The sequence below is a fragment of the Schistocerca serialis genome, chromosome 4 (genome assembly GCF_023864345.2).
Source record: "Schistocerca serialis cubense isolate TAMUIC-IGC-003099 chromosome 4, iqSchSeri2.2, whole genome shotgun sequence".
NCBI classification, from domain to species: Eukaryota; Metazoa; Arthropoda; class Insecta; order Orthoptera; family Acrididae; genus Schistocerca; species Schistocerca serialis.
Genome location: NC_064641.1, coordinates 699,460,909 through 699,476,370, shown reverse-complemented (window position 1 = coordinate 699,476,370; position 15,462 = coordinate 699,460,909). Strand labels below are relative to the sequence as shown.

Genomic DNA, 15,462 nt, shown 5'->3' with positions numbered 1-15,462 from the left:
TTCCTACAGAGTAGATTTCTAGTCTCCTCTAGTCTGTTCCTAATGTTCCTCCTATATTCAAACATTATGACTCACCTCAAAGGGAACGATCTATTGATATGTAATCAGCATGGTTTCAGAAAACATCGTTCTTGTGCAATGCAGATAGCTCTTTATTCGCACGAAGTAATGGCCGCTAACGACAAGGGATCTCCAGTTGATTCCGTATTTCTAGATTTCCGGAAAGCTTTTGACACCTTTCCTCACAAGCGACTTCTAATCAAGCTGCGGGCCTATGGGGTTATCGTCTCAGTTGTGCGACTGGATTCGTGATTTCCTGTCAGGGAGGTCGCAGTTTGTAGTAATAGACGGCAAATCATGGAGTAGAACTGAAGTGATATCAGGTGTTCCCCAGGGAAGCGTCCTGGGACCTCTGCTGTTCCTGATCTATATAAATGACCTGGGTGACAATCTGAGCAGTTCTCTTAGGTTGTTCGCAGATGATGCTGTAATTTACCGTCTAGTAAGGTCATCCGAAAGCCAGTATCAGTTGCAAAGCGATTTAGAAAAGATTGCTGAATGGTGTGGCAGGTGGCAGTTGACGCTAAATAACGAAAAGTGTGAGGTGATCCACATGAGTTCCAAAAGAAATCCGTTGGGATTCGATTACTCGATAAATAGTACAATTCTCAAGGCTGTCAATTCCTGGGTGTTTAAATTACGAACAACTTCAGTTGGAATGACCACATAGATAATATTGTGGGGATGGCGAGCCAAAGGTTGCGTTTCATCGGCAGGAAGCTTAGAAGATGCAACAAGTCCACTAAAGAGACAGCTTACACTACACTCGTTCGTCCTCTGTTAGAATATTGCTGCGCGGTGTGGGATCCTTACCAGGTGGGATTGACGGAGGACATCGAAAGGGCGCAAAAAGGGCAGCTCGTTTTGTATTATCACGTAATAGGGGAGAGAGTGTGGCAGATATGATACGCGAGTTGGGATGGAAGTCATTAAAGCAAAGACGTTTTTCGTTGCGGCGAGATCTATTTACGAAATTTCTGTCACCAACTTTCTCTTCCGAATGCGAAAATATTTTGTTGAGCCCAACCTACATAGGTAGGAATGATCATCAAAATAAAATAAGAGAAATCAGAGCTCGAACAGAAAGGTTTAGGTGTTCGTTTTTCCCGCGCGCTGTTCAGGAGTGGAATGGCAAAGAGATAGTATGATTGTGGTTCGATGAACCCTCTGCCAAGCACTTAAATGTGAATTGCAGAGTAATCATGTAGATGTAGATGTAGATGTAGTCGTGTCGTCGTCGACCACTACGGTCGGATTCTGTTCTGAAAGTGGAGCTGACACTTTTGCAGGCAAAACGCGCGCGAAAGTGGTCTTTTGTGGATAATTAGGGAAGAGAGTCAGAGACGAAGCTGAAGGCGAAACCGCTGACAGGCCGGCGCCAGGCGCGGTGAAAGCTGCAGCGCGGCCGAGAACCGACAGCGAGAGTGTGTTGACCCCGCGGAGCCTGCAACTGAGTCACTGGGTCACTTTCGCCTGTGGCGAGCGCGCTCGGAGCGCCGTGCGCATGCGCGGGCCCGCTCCGGCGCCCCCCACCACCTCTCCCGCGGCGGCGGAGGCGGCAGCGGCGGGTTCCGGCTCCTCAGATACGTGCGGACCGCCTTTGCGCAAGGACTCGCTGTAGCTGCAAACCGACACGTCCGTCGTAGCTTTTGTTGTTGTTGTTGTTGTTGCTGCTGTTGTCGTCAGCGGCTACTGACGTCGCCGACAGTCGTCATTGTTCCCGCCGGCGGGTCGGTGGTGCCGCGCGACACACTCGGCTAAGGACGTTTCGCGATGACTGTGAAGGACCCAAGTAAGGCGGCAAGCGCGTGTGCGTCTCCTGTGACGGCGGCGCCGGCGGCGGCCAGCGTGCCGGCGTTCTCCGTGGACAGTGACAACCTCATAGGCAGGGTGCTCGAAGGTAAGCGCGGCCTACAACGACGCCTTCTGCCGACGTCACGACGCACGCGCAGTGCGCGCTCCATTCTTCCCCTGCTGCCCTCTGTGTAGCCTTGACCTTGACCTCTTAACCCCCTCCCCACCCCTCGCAACATCCCTCGCACTGGATCCTTGTACTGTCGTAATTTTGTCCAACTTTTTTCTCTGTACAGAGAATATTCGTATATGTGGATATTTTTATTGCTCCAAAATTTCTCCCCTTGTCAGATTTCGGACCTCACGGAATTTTCAAGTGTAACAAGTGAACAAAGCAGCCACTCCTTCAGCTGTACTGCACTAGACATCAATATTATTCGTCGATCCATTATTCGGTCAGTTAGACCAATGGGTTCCACTGAAAAGAATTGACATTAATTTTTTTTTTCGTCTCCACGTCTACCTTCACAATTCGTCTGCTACCACTGCATTTAGCTAGTCCCGAGTTCGGTGGGACAATTGTTACCTTTGTCCTCTGCAGTAGCAGAGACGCTGCAGACTCAGCTGTCCCTAAAAGTCTAAGGCGCTGCGGTCATGGACTGTGCGGCTGGTCCCGGCGGAGGTTCGAGTCCTCCCTCGGGCATGGGTGTATGTGTTTGTCCTTAGTATAATTTAGGTTAAGTAGTGTGTAAGCTTAGGGACTGATGACCTTAGCAGTTAAGTCCCATAAGATTTCACACACATTTGAATATTTTTTATCCCTAAAATCACATACTAGTTTGCACAAAAACTCTTGCCACCGCTGCCTCTTTTGAGCCTTTCTCGGTTAATTATAATGCCAACGCTGCAAGCAGCTATTTTCAGATTTTAAACGGCAGAAGCAATTCGGCAGCTGTTGGTTCTACCTCTGTTTCCCTCCCCTGTGTCTCTTAAGCCCTCCCCCCTCACTCCCATGCACATACCTGCACATGCATACACGTACAAACTGCTCGTTACCATAGCACTAGAGTGACGTCTGTAACACAGACTTTGTGCGTATTCTCTGTTGGAAAATCTCATCAGTCAGATTCAACATCCCACGCTATTTCACCTTTCGTGACTGTGTAAGACATCAAAAGTTCGTGATCCTAACCAAATGAGAAATTGAATAATAAAAGTGCATTTTATCCAACACGCATTTTTTTATGTACATAGCTCATTTTACCTTGTTGCATTGCGGAAGTTTGTACGTAATTGGTCTGTAGCAATGCTAGTTATTAGTATCTTGCAATCTGGTTTCAGTTGCTGTTGGTAACATGAACCCACCATTACTTACTCTCCTATAACACAGTTCTCTTCGTGTAAGACATTTTATATGCCCAACTGTTGGCTAACGGGCTTCGAAAATTTGCTTTAGTACCCGTTACCGATTGAAGTAGCTTCAAAACGCAGATTCATTCTGCCAGTTTCGCTTCTTGTAGCTCGTACATTTGTTTCCGCTTTCGTCAAAAAGAACGCGCTTTCGACTTATCGATACCAATTCATTTGGAGCCGATGTCACCTCGTTCACATTTGTCGGCATCTGCACAGGTTGTTTGACGCTGTTTGTTTCCCTGCCACAAGCTCTCTGTTGCTCCGCGGAGGGCATTGCAATTTATTTATTTATTTATTTATTTTGCTATAGTTGTAACTTGTTTTGGTAAACACTACCGTTATCGTAATTTTGTTTGTCTTGCCTGCTATTCCTCGTACTGTTATTGTGTCCTTCGATAATCTTTCGTTAAATAATAAAAATTCATTATTTTTGCAAACTGGTTAACGAGTTGAATTGTTTTAGTGTATCAACGAGAACTAATCGGACGTTCCTGTATTGGTTTGAACGCGTAAAGCTAATATCCTTGGCAGGCAGACGTAGGAAATTGCTTAAAATGTGTGACAGTGGTGTTTAACCAATGCTTTAAGTTTCACAATGGTATAACAATGGTGCATGGTTCATTTATAGGTTGCTGTAAGTAGCTGCGGCTAGAGCAGATAATTTTGCTTTACACTTGGACATGTTCGGCAGGCTGTTTACGGGACTGTTTTAGATGTAAATAAAAACGTGCTGTAAACAGTCACTGAACTTTAAGTTTTTCTTGTTTATGACGTGTATTCCCGACAGTATGTTCTTCACGTGGAAAGTCCGGCAGCTAAACACTGTACTTCATGATGGAACAAAGCCTTTGGAGTGCGTCGTAAATATACAGAAGTTCATTTTCGTCTGGGTGGGCACTACAGCCTCGATAAATTAGAGAAAAAATTTCATTCCACGCGGCCGTATTTTAGAACAGCAGCACTAGTTTCGAGCATGGGCCACTGTCAAGTGCATCTACAGCAGATGTGGATACATAGTCTTCATCGTTGCAGGAGGAGACGAGGACGATGTATTCACATCTGTTATGGACGCTTTTGAAAGTGGGTCATGTCCGAAAGTAGCAGTGCTGATCAGAATACGACTGTTAAATAAGGCCCAGTGGAATAACGTTTTGCTCCTTAAAATTGATTGGCTATTAGGAAGATGGCAACAAACCGGGAATTAGACAAAGTGGTTGACAGAAAGGAAGAGTGAATCGTGCTACCGAGGGTGAACGCTGGCAGAGAGAGAGAGAGAGAGAGTGCAGGGCGGCGTCGGTTTCTCCGCTGCGGCCGATGTGGGTCGCGCCAGGTCGTTGCCCCCGCGCGCGAACGCGGCCACCGGCGCGGTCGTCGCCCCGCGCGGCCTACTCTGCCCCCACCGCTGACACTCCCCCCTCCCCCTCCCCTCCTCCCCCCTCCCCCACAACTCTGTGCGCCAACCAGCCGCGGGCCCCGTACGGAGCGTGTAAGCGAACGCGTTCTCTCCTCGTTTGCAAGTGGTTACGTCCGAAAGGTCGAGAAGTGGCATCCTCATTAGGTCACACACGACAGCAAAACACTCGTCATCTGCTGGCGACGTCAGCGAAAGTCATTCTAGCTGCCAGGGGCGCGCTGCGAAGGGAGAGCGAAGCCAGCACTTTCGCTGTTCTTCACCTCCATTCGATTCGCTTTCGTCAGCGATTCTCGGAGCTGTGACAACGACCTCATTTGAACTCTACTAAACAACCTCTATCAAGCAGGCGACAGTGCACTACAATCCCTATTATTTCGGATCTCATCGTTCTTTTAGTATCAAACGCGAGAGCGCTTTCACTCTTTTGGACCCCTCTCGGATTGCTATTTCTCAGAATTCTCGGAGCTATAAGAACGGCCCCATTTCAAATCCACCCGAGTATGACCTGTAACAAGGAATTTATTCCGGGTGATAATAAGCTCCACCCCTCTCACCCCCACCCCCCCGCCCCCAATTACTTCGGAATTCAGAAATTTTATGAAATTTCCTCTCGTTGCTCCCAAACTTTGTTTCCATTGTTAGCTTCAAGGAGATGCTGGGGTCATTATTTCGGGAAGACTACCCTTGACAACAACAAAATGTTCAAATGTGTGTGAAATCTTATGGGACTTGACTGCTAAGGTCATCAGTCCCTAAGCTTACACACTACTTAACCTAAATTATCCTAAGGACAAACACACACGCCCATGCCCGAGGGAGGACTCGAACCTCCGCCGGAACCAGCCGCACAGTCCACGACTGCAGCGCCTTAGACCCTCGGCTAATCCCGCGTGGCCCTTGACAACACGTACGTCCTTCTAAATGAACAAGCAGAAGAGGTTACATCGAATCAAGCAGAAGAAAATTATGCGTGTTAGACATTAATTTCTAATTGCCACCGGCTGCTAGAGAGAAATATTTGTGACGGAGAAGCAAAGCAAGCAGATAGGATTATTAGGGCTGGACGCATCATCGACGAAGAGATCTTCAGATACAGTGGACAAGCTCGGACTGCAAAAGGAAGGGAAAAGAATTTTGGACCCCTTCTTTGCAAAGGTAGCTTCCAGGCATTTACCGTAACCCGTTTAGGGACGCTCTGGAAATCGCAAACTCATATGTCCAACCTGGGCTTTGAATGGCACCTACTCTGAATATGAGTTCAGTGTCCTGACAAACGCATCCCTCCCTCAGTAATGGAGAGACAGAGGAGTTAAGAGACCATGTGGTCTCATACATCGCCATGGGCTTAGTTTGTATCATAATTACTTAATGAGGACAATATAGGTCTGTCTTCACAGTACTGTGGCTACTGGCAACACCGGTGGAAAGACACTGACGTCGGTAACGAGTCACTTTTACTCTACAGTTCTATAGAGCGTATTGGAGTTCTATATTTCAATTATCTGGATTTTTTTTTCTATACCACTAATGCCGATATTGTGAACAGAACGATGTACTTTTTGCCAGTTCTTACAGGCAGATATTCAAAATTATTTTCACAACCAATGCATATCCCAGTACAAAAATGGTTCAAATGGCTCTGAGCACTATGGGACTTAACTTCTGAGGTCATCAGTCCCCTAGAACGTAGAACTACTTAAACCTAACTAACCTAAGGACGTCACACACATCCATGCCCAAAGCAGGATTCTAACCTGCGACCGTAGCGGTCGCGCGGCTCCAGACTGAAGTGCCTACAACCGCTCAGCCGCACCATCTCAGTACGCCCATATCATTGATCGTTAATGTTTTGTATTGTACCAAGACTACCAAGGGGCTTAGCACCAATGTTTCGAGTGTTCTTCTCTGCAACGACAGACAGACGTATCTCAGTATCTTCTGTACTAAGTGGGATTACTGCATTGACTTACTACACACACTGTGTGTTGACGAGGTTTGTTCTAATCACGGGCAGTTTCACCTTCAAATCAATGGCCTGGCATCGAGCGAGGTGGCGCGTTCGGCCATTCCAGTTAAGGTTTTCCATGATTTCTGTACATCGCTTCAGGCAGATGCCGGGATGGTTTTTTTGAGAGAGCACGGCTGACTTCTTTCTCCATCCTTCCCTAATCCGACGGAGCCGATGACCTCGCTGTTTCGTCCCTTCCCTCAAACCAGCCAACCAATCAATGGTTTGGCTGCCGACCGCTGCCTGCTGTCTCAATGGACGGACATGTGATCAACAGACTACCTACGAGCCGTCAACGTCAGCTTCCAAAACTGGAGCTGCCACGTCTGTTTCTCAGCTGTCATCACAATGCTTGCCGTTCCCGTTTGCCCACCTTGACAGGAGTATGGACTCCTTGTTGGTTATGGTGAGTAATGTGGCGTCAGTAGTTACACCCAGTACGTAGCGCAATGAAATGAAATGATCGTGTGGCATTATTGTCCGGGAGACCCAAGTCTGTTCGGGGGTCTCGTGCAAGTGAAATTATTATGATGACAACACAAAACCCAGTCTCCGAGCGGATAAAATCTTGAACCCAGCCGGGGATCGAATGCCCTCCGTATGGCAATAAAAACGTTCGTCAGCTCGTTGGTTTGGGGGAGGGGACCAAACGGCGAGATCATCGGTCCCATCGGATTGGGAAAGGATGGGGAAGGGAGTCGGCCGTGCGCTTTCAAAGGAACCATCGTGGCATTTGCCTGAAGCGTTTGAGAGAAATCACGCAAAACCTAAATGAAGATGGCGGGTTTGAACCGTCGTCGTCCCGAATGCGAGTCCAGTGAAAGGGACGGAGTGTCTGGGAAATGGGCAGCAGCTGCTAGTCGTGAGAGACCAGCGGGTGAGAGGTGGAGCCCCAGCGACCGGAAGCATAGGGGTGGGAACGGCGCGCAAGGACGCGGGCGCTAAGACGCAACAAGTGGGTCGCCGGCGTGGCGCAAGGAGCGCCTGCGCTCCCCGTGTCACTACGGTCAGGGGACACCACACCACAGTGGCGGTACCTAACGCTCGATTTCTCCTGCAACAAAGTCTCAGCGACAGCCAGCTATGTAGCGAGAATTAGTGGCAACATTTTCATTTGTGTGTCTGAACCTCTTTATTCAGGCGACTTCTGCGATACACTGCGCCATCAGGAACCTCTATTCGCAAATATTGCCTTATAACTAACATTCCATATTCCCATGATAGGAAATAAAAATCAAATTCGACGTTAGCTGACCTGCTCATGCGTGAAGTGCCCGCTATACCCATCAACCAACAACTAGTAGGAGTTACGAGGACCATTCTGAAAGTAAGGAACGATCGATCGTGAAATGGAGAGCAGAGTGAAAAAACTGTTTTATTTGTTACACCTTCCAGCTACTTCTCTATACGATCGCCGCTCTGACTTTCCAATTCCATCGTCATAGAAGGCAGCTTCATGTGATTTCTGACAATTTTCTATGCTCGACTGCAGCTCGCTGTCTGTGCAGCGGTTCGTTTGAGCAGAGATGAATATCAGAGGGAGTCAAGTCTGGACTGTATGGTGACTGATCAAACACTTCCAATCTAAAAATGGTTCAAATGGCTCTGAGCACTATGGGACTTAACATCTGAGGTCATCAGTCCCCTAGAACTTAGAACTACTTAAACCTAACTAACCTAAAGACATCACATACATCCATGCCCGAGGCATGATTCGAAACTGCGACCGTAGCGGTCGCGCGGTTCCAGACTGAAACGCCTAGAACCGCTCGGCCCCAACGGCCAGCTCCATTCTAAAACTCTGCAGGAGCATCCTCATAGCCTCTGCAGTAAGCGGCCGAGAACGGTCATGAAGAAGCAAGTACATCACACTCACGTTATGTGGATTTGCACGATGTCAGGCAAAATCTCACGGCAGGCACCCATACATGGCGGGAGACACTATTTTCTAGGCATCTTTACGCACTCACTATGTGCTCGGAACTGAGAAGAGCGATGCGACGCTGCCTACTGGTATACTAGAGACGCTACCCAACACATCTGTGCAAAGCGTCATCGGATTTTCACTGTCGTTTCCATTTCGCGACAGATCGTTCCTTACTTTCCGAATAGCTCTAGTACGTTCCTCAGGTTGAGGAACCATTAATTCTCGTATACTGACAAGGCCTAGTACCACTTTCCATCCGGGGTTAAGGATGGATGAACGAAAAAAACTGTCATAGCAGTTAGCATTGCTGTTTGCTGTATCCAGTAACCAGAGTTCATTCCAGGGTACCATGTTAGAATTTGTCCGCCCCCGGTAGCTGAATGGATATGTGCCGGGTGCAGTCGGTGTGCACATTTGACAGCTGATAATGAAACTCACGCTTCTCTCACCGCTCCATATGTAATGCACATACTATACCATGAAATGATCTACACGTTCCTTTTCACAGAGTGATCTTTATTGACAATAAATAAATAAATGAAAAAAAAGGTCAGCGTGACGGATTATCAATCCTCTGGGCCCGGGTTCGATTGCGGGCTGGGTCGGGGAATTTTCTCCGCCCAGGGACTGGGTGTTGTGCTGTCCTTATCATCCTTTCAACCTCACCGACTGCAGGTCGCCGAAGTGGAGTGAAATTGAAAGACCGGCACCCGGCGAACGGTCTGCCCCGGGAGGGACCCTCGCCATACGATTAAATAATAAAATCTTAGAATTTTCTCTGGCGAAAAAAATCGATATCCACTCGGCCTTGTGAGGCTAAATGAAAAGCTGTTCCAAACAATAAAATCAGCATGCCACCGAGTCACTGCAGGAGAATACATTTAGAGAGTCTCATTGTTGTGTAATCAGAGACAGTAATGGGCAGTGTAGGAGGTTGGGGAAGAAGGTGTGGAAGAGAAGGGCTTGAATTCTTAGCACATATGGAATGAAGTGCAAAAAGCGACGAATGATGGGCCATGTACTGAGGCATTATTTATTGAAGGGGTATTAGAGGCTGAGACGGAGGGAAAGGGAGAAGGGCAAAGAATAAATTGAGTGGAAGAGATTACTGAAGGAGGGATAAGCCATGGAGAGATTTCAGTTTCCTCCATTAGGTTAGACTTATTGTCTTTTTATGTGGTCAGGTAGGCGAAAGACAACAATGCTTTGCTCAGTTTATGGCCTCTTAGCACAGTGACTGTGGTCTCAAGTCGGACTACGAAATGACTGCACTACATGGGAAGTGTTGCCTTTGTTCGTCGAGCCTCGTGACCTATTAGGAGCGCTGACTCACTGTGTAAACAATAGAGGTCTCCTCATTGTCCGCTCCCCCAATTAGGCTGTTCGTTCTCGCTTAATGCGATAAAAGTTTCCAGGGCGGCGCGAGTGAGCGAGTGCGCCCAGACAAAGAGACAGAGAGGGAGAGTGTCAGCTGCCGCCCCCGCAGTGCTGCTGAGAAAGGGAGAGCGGAACCACTCTTACTGCTGCTGGCTGGCTGCTCTCACTCTTCACTATGTCTGCTCTCTCTGACACAGCGTTCTGAGCAGGGCCACTGTGCTGGATGAGAGACGAAAAATGTGAAGCAGCACTCTCTAGAGATGTTTACGGGCGTCAAAGTACAGCCTCTGTCGCAAATGGAAACTCCCGATTTTCTGTACATGTTTCACAAAGTACTCATTCCATTTTCAAGCTAATAGGGTCAGGTTTGCGTGTAACCATCAAGATTTTGAGAGAATGAGCGTATAAGTACTAGACCGCTCGTTACATTACCAGCTGGATGTTCTTATACAGCTGGTAAGAGTTCCAGGCCATCAGCGGAAAGATGAACACGTGCTGAATTTCAACAGACAGCAGTACTGGTAACTTTATCTGCTTTTTTAATGACAGTATGGGACATCTATGTTCTCTTGCTCAAGGAGACCTGTTGGTTGCTATGCCGCTCATACTGAAAAAGTGGATGATTTAAGTCACTAGTGTCGAGGCGCACGATATTCTCTTATGCCTGTCATTTGGAAGAGATTGCGAAAGTTTTCTCGGTGGAAGCGCATCCTTGGATGTAACGTGTGTCGGACACGTATACTTCGATCTTGCCGAGGACAACAGGTTTTTTATGGCGGTCACTGTTCTAGCGTGTTAGTTCCCTCTCTGTTTTTCATGCGCTTTACGCCACCACTTGAAGTTGATAACGGTATATACTCAGCACCGTGATGCCAGCTGAGGAGCTACTTGAAAGAGAAGTCTGGGAAGCTGACAGCGACCGGACAAGCGCTGCGCAGACCCCACAGATTCAATACAACATCCGATTGAAACCATTGGAAGAGCACGGTACGGCGATCGGGCGGAACTGAATGGGCTCCAGAAGATGGAGCTGAGCTTTTTAGGTTGAAACTGATGGTCAGATGTTTATAATCGGGGATGCGTAACTGCCTATTGCACGTTGAACTACTTCCGAGAAGGTGCACGTGATCTCTGTCCGCCACGGAAGTCCACCGGCTTGTGAGGTAGCGAGGGCTTCTGTGCCCCATCTACCTGGGCGAACAGGTAGGGGTTTTGCTGCGCGTTGAAGCGCCCATCCCGCAGCATGGTGGCAATCTTCCTCAGTACCACCGGCATATCGGTCTCCTTTTGTATTGACGGGTCCGCGTCTCGTGCCATCTAGTGGTTACCTAGGGGTGTCCGGATACTTGTGATGAGCCAGAGTACGTGCCAGACCCTCGGTAGGACTGCGGGGTGCCGGTGCAGCGTGTCGCAAGATGAGCGCCACCGCCGCGGCAGCGCTAGCGCCGGAGCTCACTGCCCCACTTGCGGCTTCGAGGCCGGCCCGGCCCACATGGCGGTCGTTCACCTCTGCTCCGCTCGCAACTCTCACTGCCCGCCTCGCCTGCCCCCGCACAGCCGCTTTGTCCCCACACGCGTGCTGCTGCCTTTTTCCACGTAACACTCCAATGGCCAACAATCGCCTCACCGTTGCCTGCAAGCGTGCGCTCCAGCGTTGTTCTTCTAGGCATGTACAGTTATAGCGTCACCACCCATAGCGCCTGCAGATTCTTACAGATTCTTCTGTGTACAAAAGCTCCGTTTTAAGAAAAGCCAGTTTTTCACGTTATTCTTTGACACTGTCAGGAGATTAATCTCCTAGTTCGCCACATAATAACCTCCTCTTTCTATTGGATGCCTCGTTCATTGTAATAACGCGGGTTTTCTTCTCCTGATACCACTCAAGACTTCAGTAATCGTACTTCCAAGGTATTTAAGCGCTCTGACTTGGCTAAAAACAACTTATCTTGTGGCAGCCGCCTTCCTTTGTCGATCACCATACTCTTTGTTTTTGCTGTATTGATTCTCATCCCATATTCCACGCAAGAATCATTCAGATCTTTTATCATTTTATTTACAGTTCATTCAGTTTCTGCCCCTAATATCATGTCGTCATCAAATTTTATGCACCCTATTCTATTTCCACCAATACACACTTCTCTCTTTCCATCTAAGCCTTTCGCAATAATCTCTTCCATGTATAAGCTGATCAATGAAGGGTAGAAGCAATAACTTTGTCTAATGCTCCCTCCAATGCTGCTTCCTTCAGACATTTTATTTCTAATCCTTATTCTTACTTTATGTTGTAAATATAGATTCTGCATCTATCATCTCTCCTCCAATCTACTCCTTTCCTTTTCAAAATATCAATCAGCTTGTTCCACTGCACCCTATTGAAAGCTATTTCCAAATCAATAAAAATAGCATAAATTTATCTACATTTTTCCCCTACGATTCTTAACATGCCAGTAGCATCTCTTGTTCCTTTTTCTCTCCTAAATTTGAACTGTTCCTCCCCCATCCATCTACTGAACTTACTTTTTTTTCCCTTAAAGGCGGGAGCCCGTCCACGCTCGCACAAGCGTGGTGACCAACTCAAAAGGTCTACTGTCACCTCTGCATTGTTAGTAATTATAATCGAGGAGATCGCAGGAGCGAGGAACTGCGATGTTATCCGTACCGTACATCTGGGTAAGGTTACCCATTAATACTGGCGCATCTGGCTGATAGAAGTGGTCGAAAAAGCTTGACAGAATCAAGCTTGAACTTACCAGCTATCACCTTCATAATATCTCACTTTCTCAATGGTCTAATTAGAGAAAGAAATATGTCCTCTCCAAGAGATTTTAGCAGTCAAGTGAATAGTTAAGTCGTGTGCGCTTTTTCCTGCTTTTGATACCTTTGAACAGCCTCATATATCGCACAAAGACCAGGCCGCCAACTTACATGATTGCCCGATTACAACATGTTAGACGCCGTCCACCATCCCTCAGAACGTGAGTGTGTTACGCTCCCGTTATCCGGCCTCAGCGGGCGCGGTATGCAGCTTTCTTTACGTGTCAGTCAGCGCCACGCCACGGTGGGACCATTACCTCACACGCGGTAGGCTGGCAGCATTCGCTAAGGCGCCTCGCGCCTTCTCGCCGATTTCACTTCCGCTACGGCCAGTGGCTGGTTTATATAACCGACGGCCGACTTAGCGCGCTTCGCTGTAGCAGACGGCACAACACACGTTGTATGCACTTTTTCGTCGCCTTAAATCCGCTGGTAAATGTTCGGGCAAGTGCCTTAGGGGGTAATTGAGTCTAACTATTGCAGTTTGAATCAACGAAGGAAGGAGTACGGTCCAGAACACCATACATATTTAATTAGCAAGGAAAATAAACTCATTGCAGTTTACCCACGATTTCTCTGAATCGCTATGCACTGTCGAATATAGACGCAGTTCTCACGGGTCCTCAGTTATTGTGAATATTCCGCCACTTCAGGGTGCGAACGAAACTAATCAGCATATCGTCAGACAATACATTAGTATTCTGCAACCCATATTTACATTTTTAGATTTTACCGTCGGCTATTCGTCCCTGTTCTTCTCCGTCTTTATCAGTATCTCTGAAGCAAACCCATTTTAATAGCCATGTCATCACCGAAAAGTCCAACCTGCTAAGGTTCGGTAAAGCTTTCCTTAACCAGACTCTTCGTTTGAGCATCGAAGATTTTTGCTAGGCACAATCCCATTCTTGGTGGCAAGTCCTCACCTTACTCCTATGAACTGACTTACCTTGCCAGTTATAAAGTGAGTACAGATTAACGCAGACTCCGGAAACGGTGGAACTTCGCGTTTCTCATACAACACCCATTGCCAGAAGTGAAAGACGAAGTGTGAATACTTCAGAGTGTACTATTCTTGATAGCAAGAGATTTATGTGTTTTAACTCGTAGCTAATTTCGATCAGTAATGCTCATTAAAACTCATATTCAGATCAGTCTAATAGAACGATTAAATGATAATTAACTGAAACCCTCAAATGCCGACAGGTATTGTTGATATACCTCGATGGGGACAGCTGAAAAAGTGTACCCCGACCGGGACTCGAACCCGGGAGTGCTTACATGGCAGACGCTCTATCCATCTGAGCCACCGAGCACACAGATGAATAGCGTGTCTGCAGGGACTTATCCCCTGCGCGCTTCCCGTGAGACCCACATTCTCAACTGTCCACAATCTACATACGTAATGTTCCTAATAGATATTTGCCCTAACACTCATTACTCGCGCCAACTAAGGTGACGGTTCCCGTAAGAGTTCTTGGGTTGTTTGGAGGAAGAGACCAAACTGCGAGGTCATCGGTCGCATTGGACTAGGGAACGAAGTCGGCCGTGCCCTTTCAAAGGAACCATCCCGGCATTTGCCTGGAGCGATTTAGGGAAATCCCGGAAAACCTAAATCAGGATGGCTGGACGCGGGATTGAACCGTCGTCCTCCCGAATGCGAGTCCAGTGTGCTAACCGCTGCGCCACCTCGCTCGGTCGTAAGAGTTCGGGCAACCTGTGCTCATTCGCATGACCGGGTAGCCATTTAAGTACATATACACATTTTCAGCTGTCCCCATCGAGGTATATCAACTACACCTGTCGGCAGCTGAGGGTTTCAATTAATTATCATTTATTCTAGAGAAGCTGCATGGTTATCAATGGTATCTGTTCTTTCGAGAACAGTTACTATCTTCATATATAATAGAATGGTATATAAAAATAAGCATAAAATTTAAGCCTGAATTGGAAAATGTATCACAGTACAGTCCATCGCCAGCTTCACATTTGTCTGACGCAGCGCTAATAAATAATTCCCTTTTGAAATCAGTTTATTGATCCGTGGAAACGGTATCAAAATACCCACAGCAATTCATGGGAGTAGGCTTCTGATACACACATAAAAACACGGTTGGAGACTTTAATTTATAATATATAGGCGATTAAAGTGGAGGAGAAACATTGGAGCCAGCGTCGGCATATAATGCAAGGCGCGATAAAGAATTGTAAGAGCAACAGAAAATTGGATCCTAGATTTTTCATTCCCTGTTCTGACGAGGAAAAAAAGAAAGTAAACAATGTAAAACGTAAAAGTAATTACGCGGAGGATCATTTGTACACTACGAGGCATATTAAAGGTCAGAATATGTCGTAGAACTAACAAGAAATCGAGCGTCACACCTTTTCTACACTATCCTAACCACCTCGGCCAGTAGACGAAGAACATCTGTCCGACAAAACATCGTTGTCAGTAGGAGCGAATTGATACGCCCCTCGCATACGAGTCAGGTCGCGAGGTGACGGGTCTGTTTCCGGACGGCTGGGAGCACGGTGCGAGATCGGGGGCGGTGCTGTTCACTAGGTCAGTGTTTGCGGGGTCGTTGACCGCACAGCCAGAGCGCATGCGCGGATGGCGGCCTGCGCCCCGGGGTGCGTGGTTCCAGTCGCGACCCGGCT

At 47.6% G+C, this 15,462-nt stretch overlaps 1 protein-coding gene across 3 annotated transcripts in view; it reads left to right on the top strand.

Annotated features, from left to right (window-relative positions):
- LOC126473201 (ecdysone-inducible protein E75) overlaps positions 1-15,462 on the top strand; it is a 488,568-nt gene that overhangs the window by 329,370 nt on the left and 143,736 nt on the right. The window contains exon 1 of one of the 3 annotated variants that reach the window (XM_050100102.1): positions 1,670-1,960. The exons of the other annotated variants lie outside the window; for them this stretch is intronic. Within the exon in view, the coding sequence (XP_049956059.1) occupies positions 1,834-1,960 (127 nt within the window). The 5' untranslated portion in view covers positions 1,670-1,833. Of the gene's footprint in view, positions 1-1,669; positions 1,961-15,462 lie in introns of those variants that run through there. 3 annotated transcript variants of the gene reach the window in all.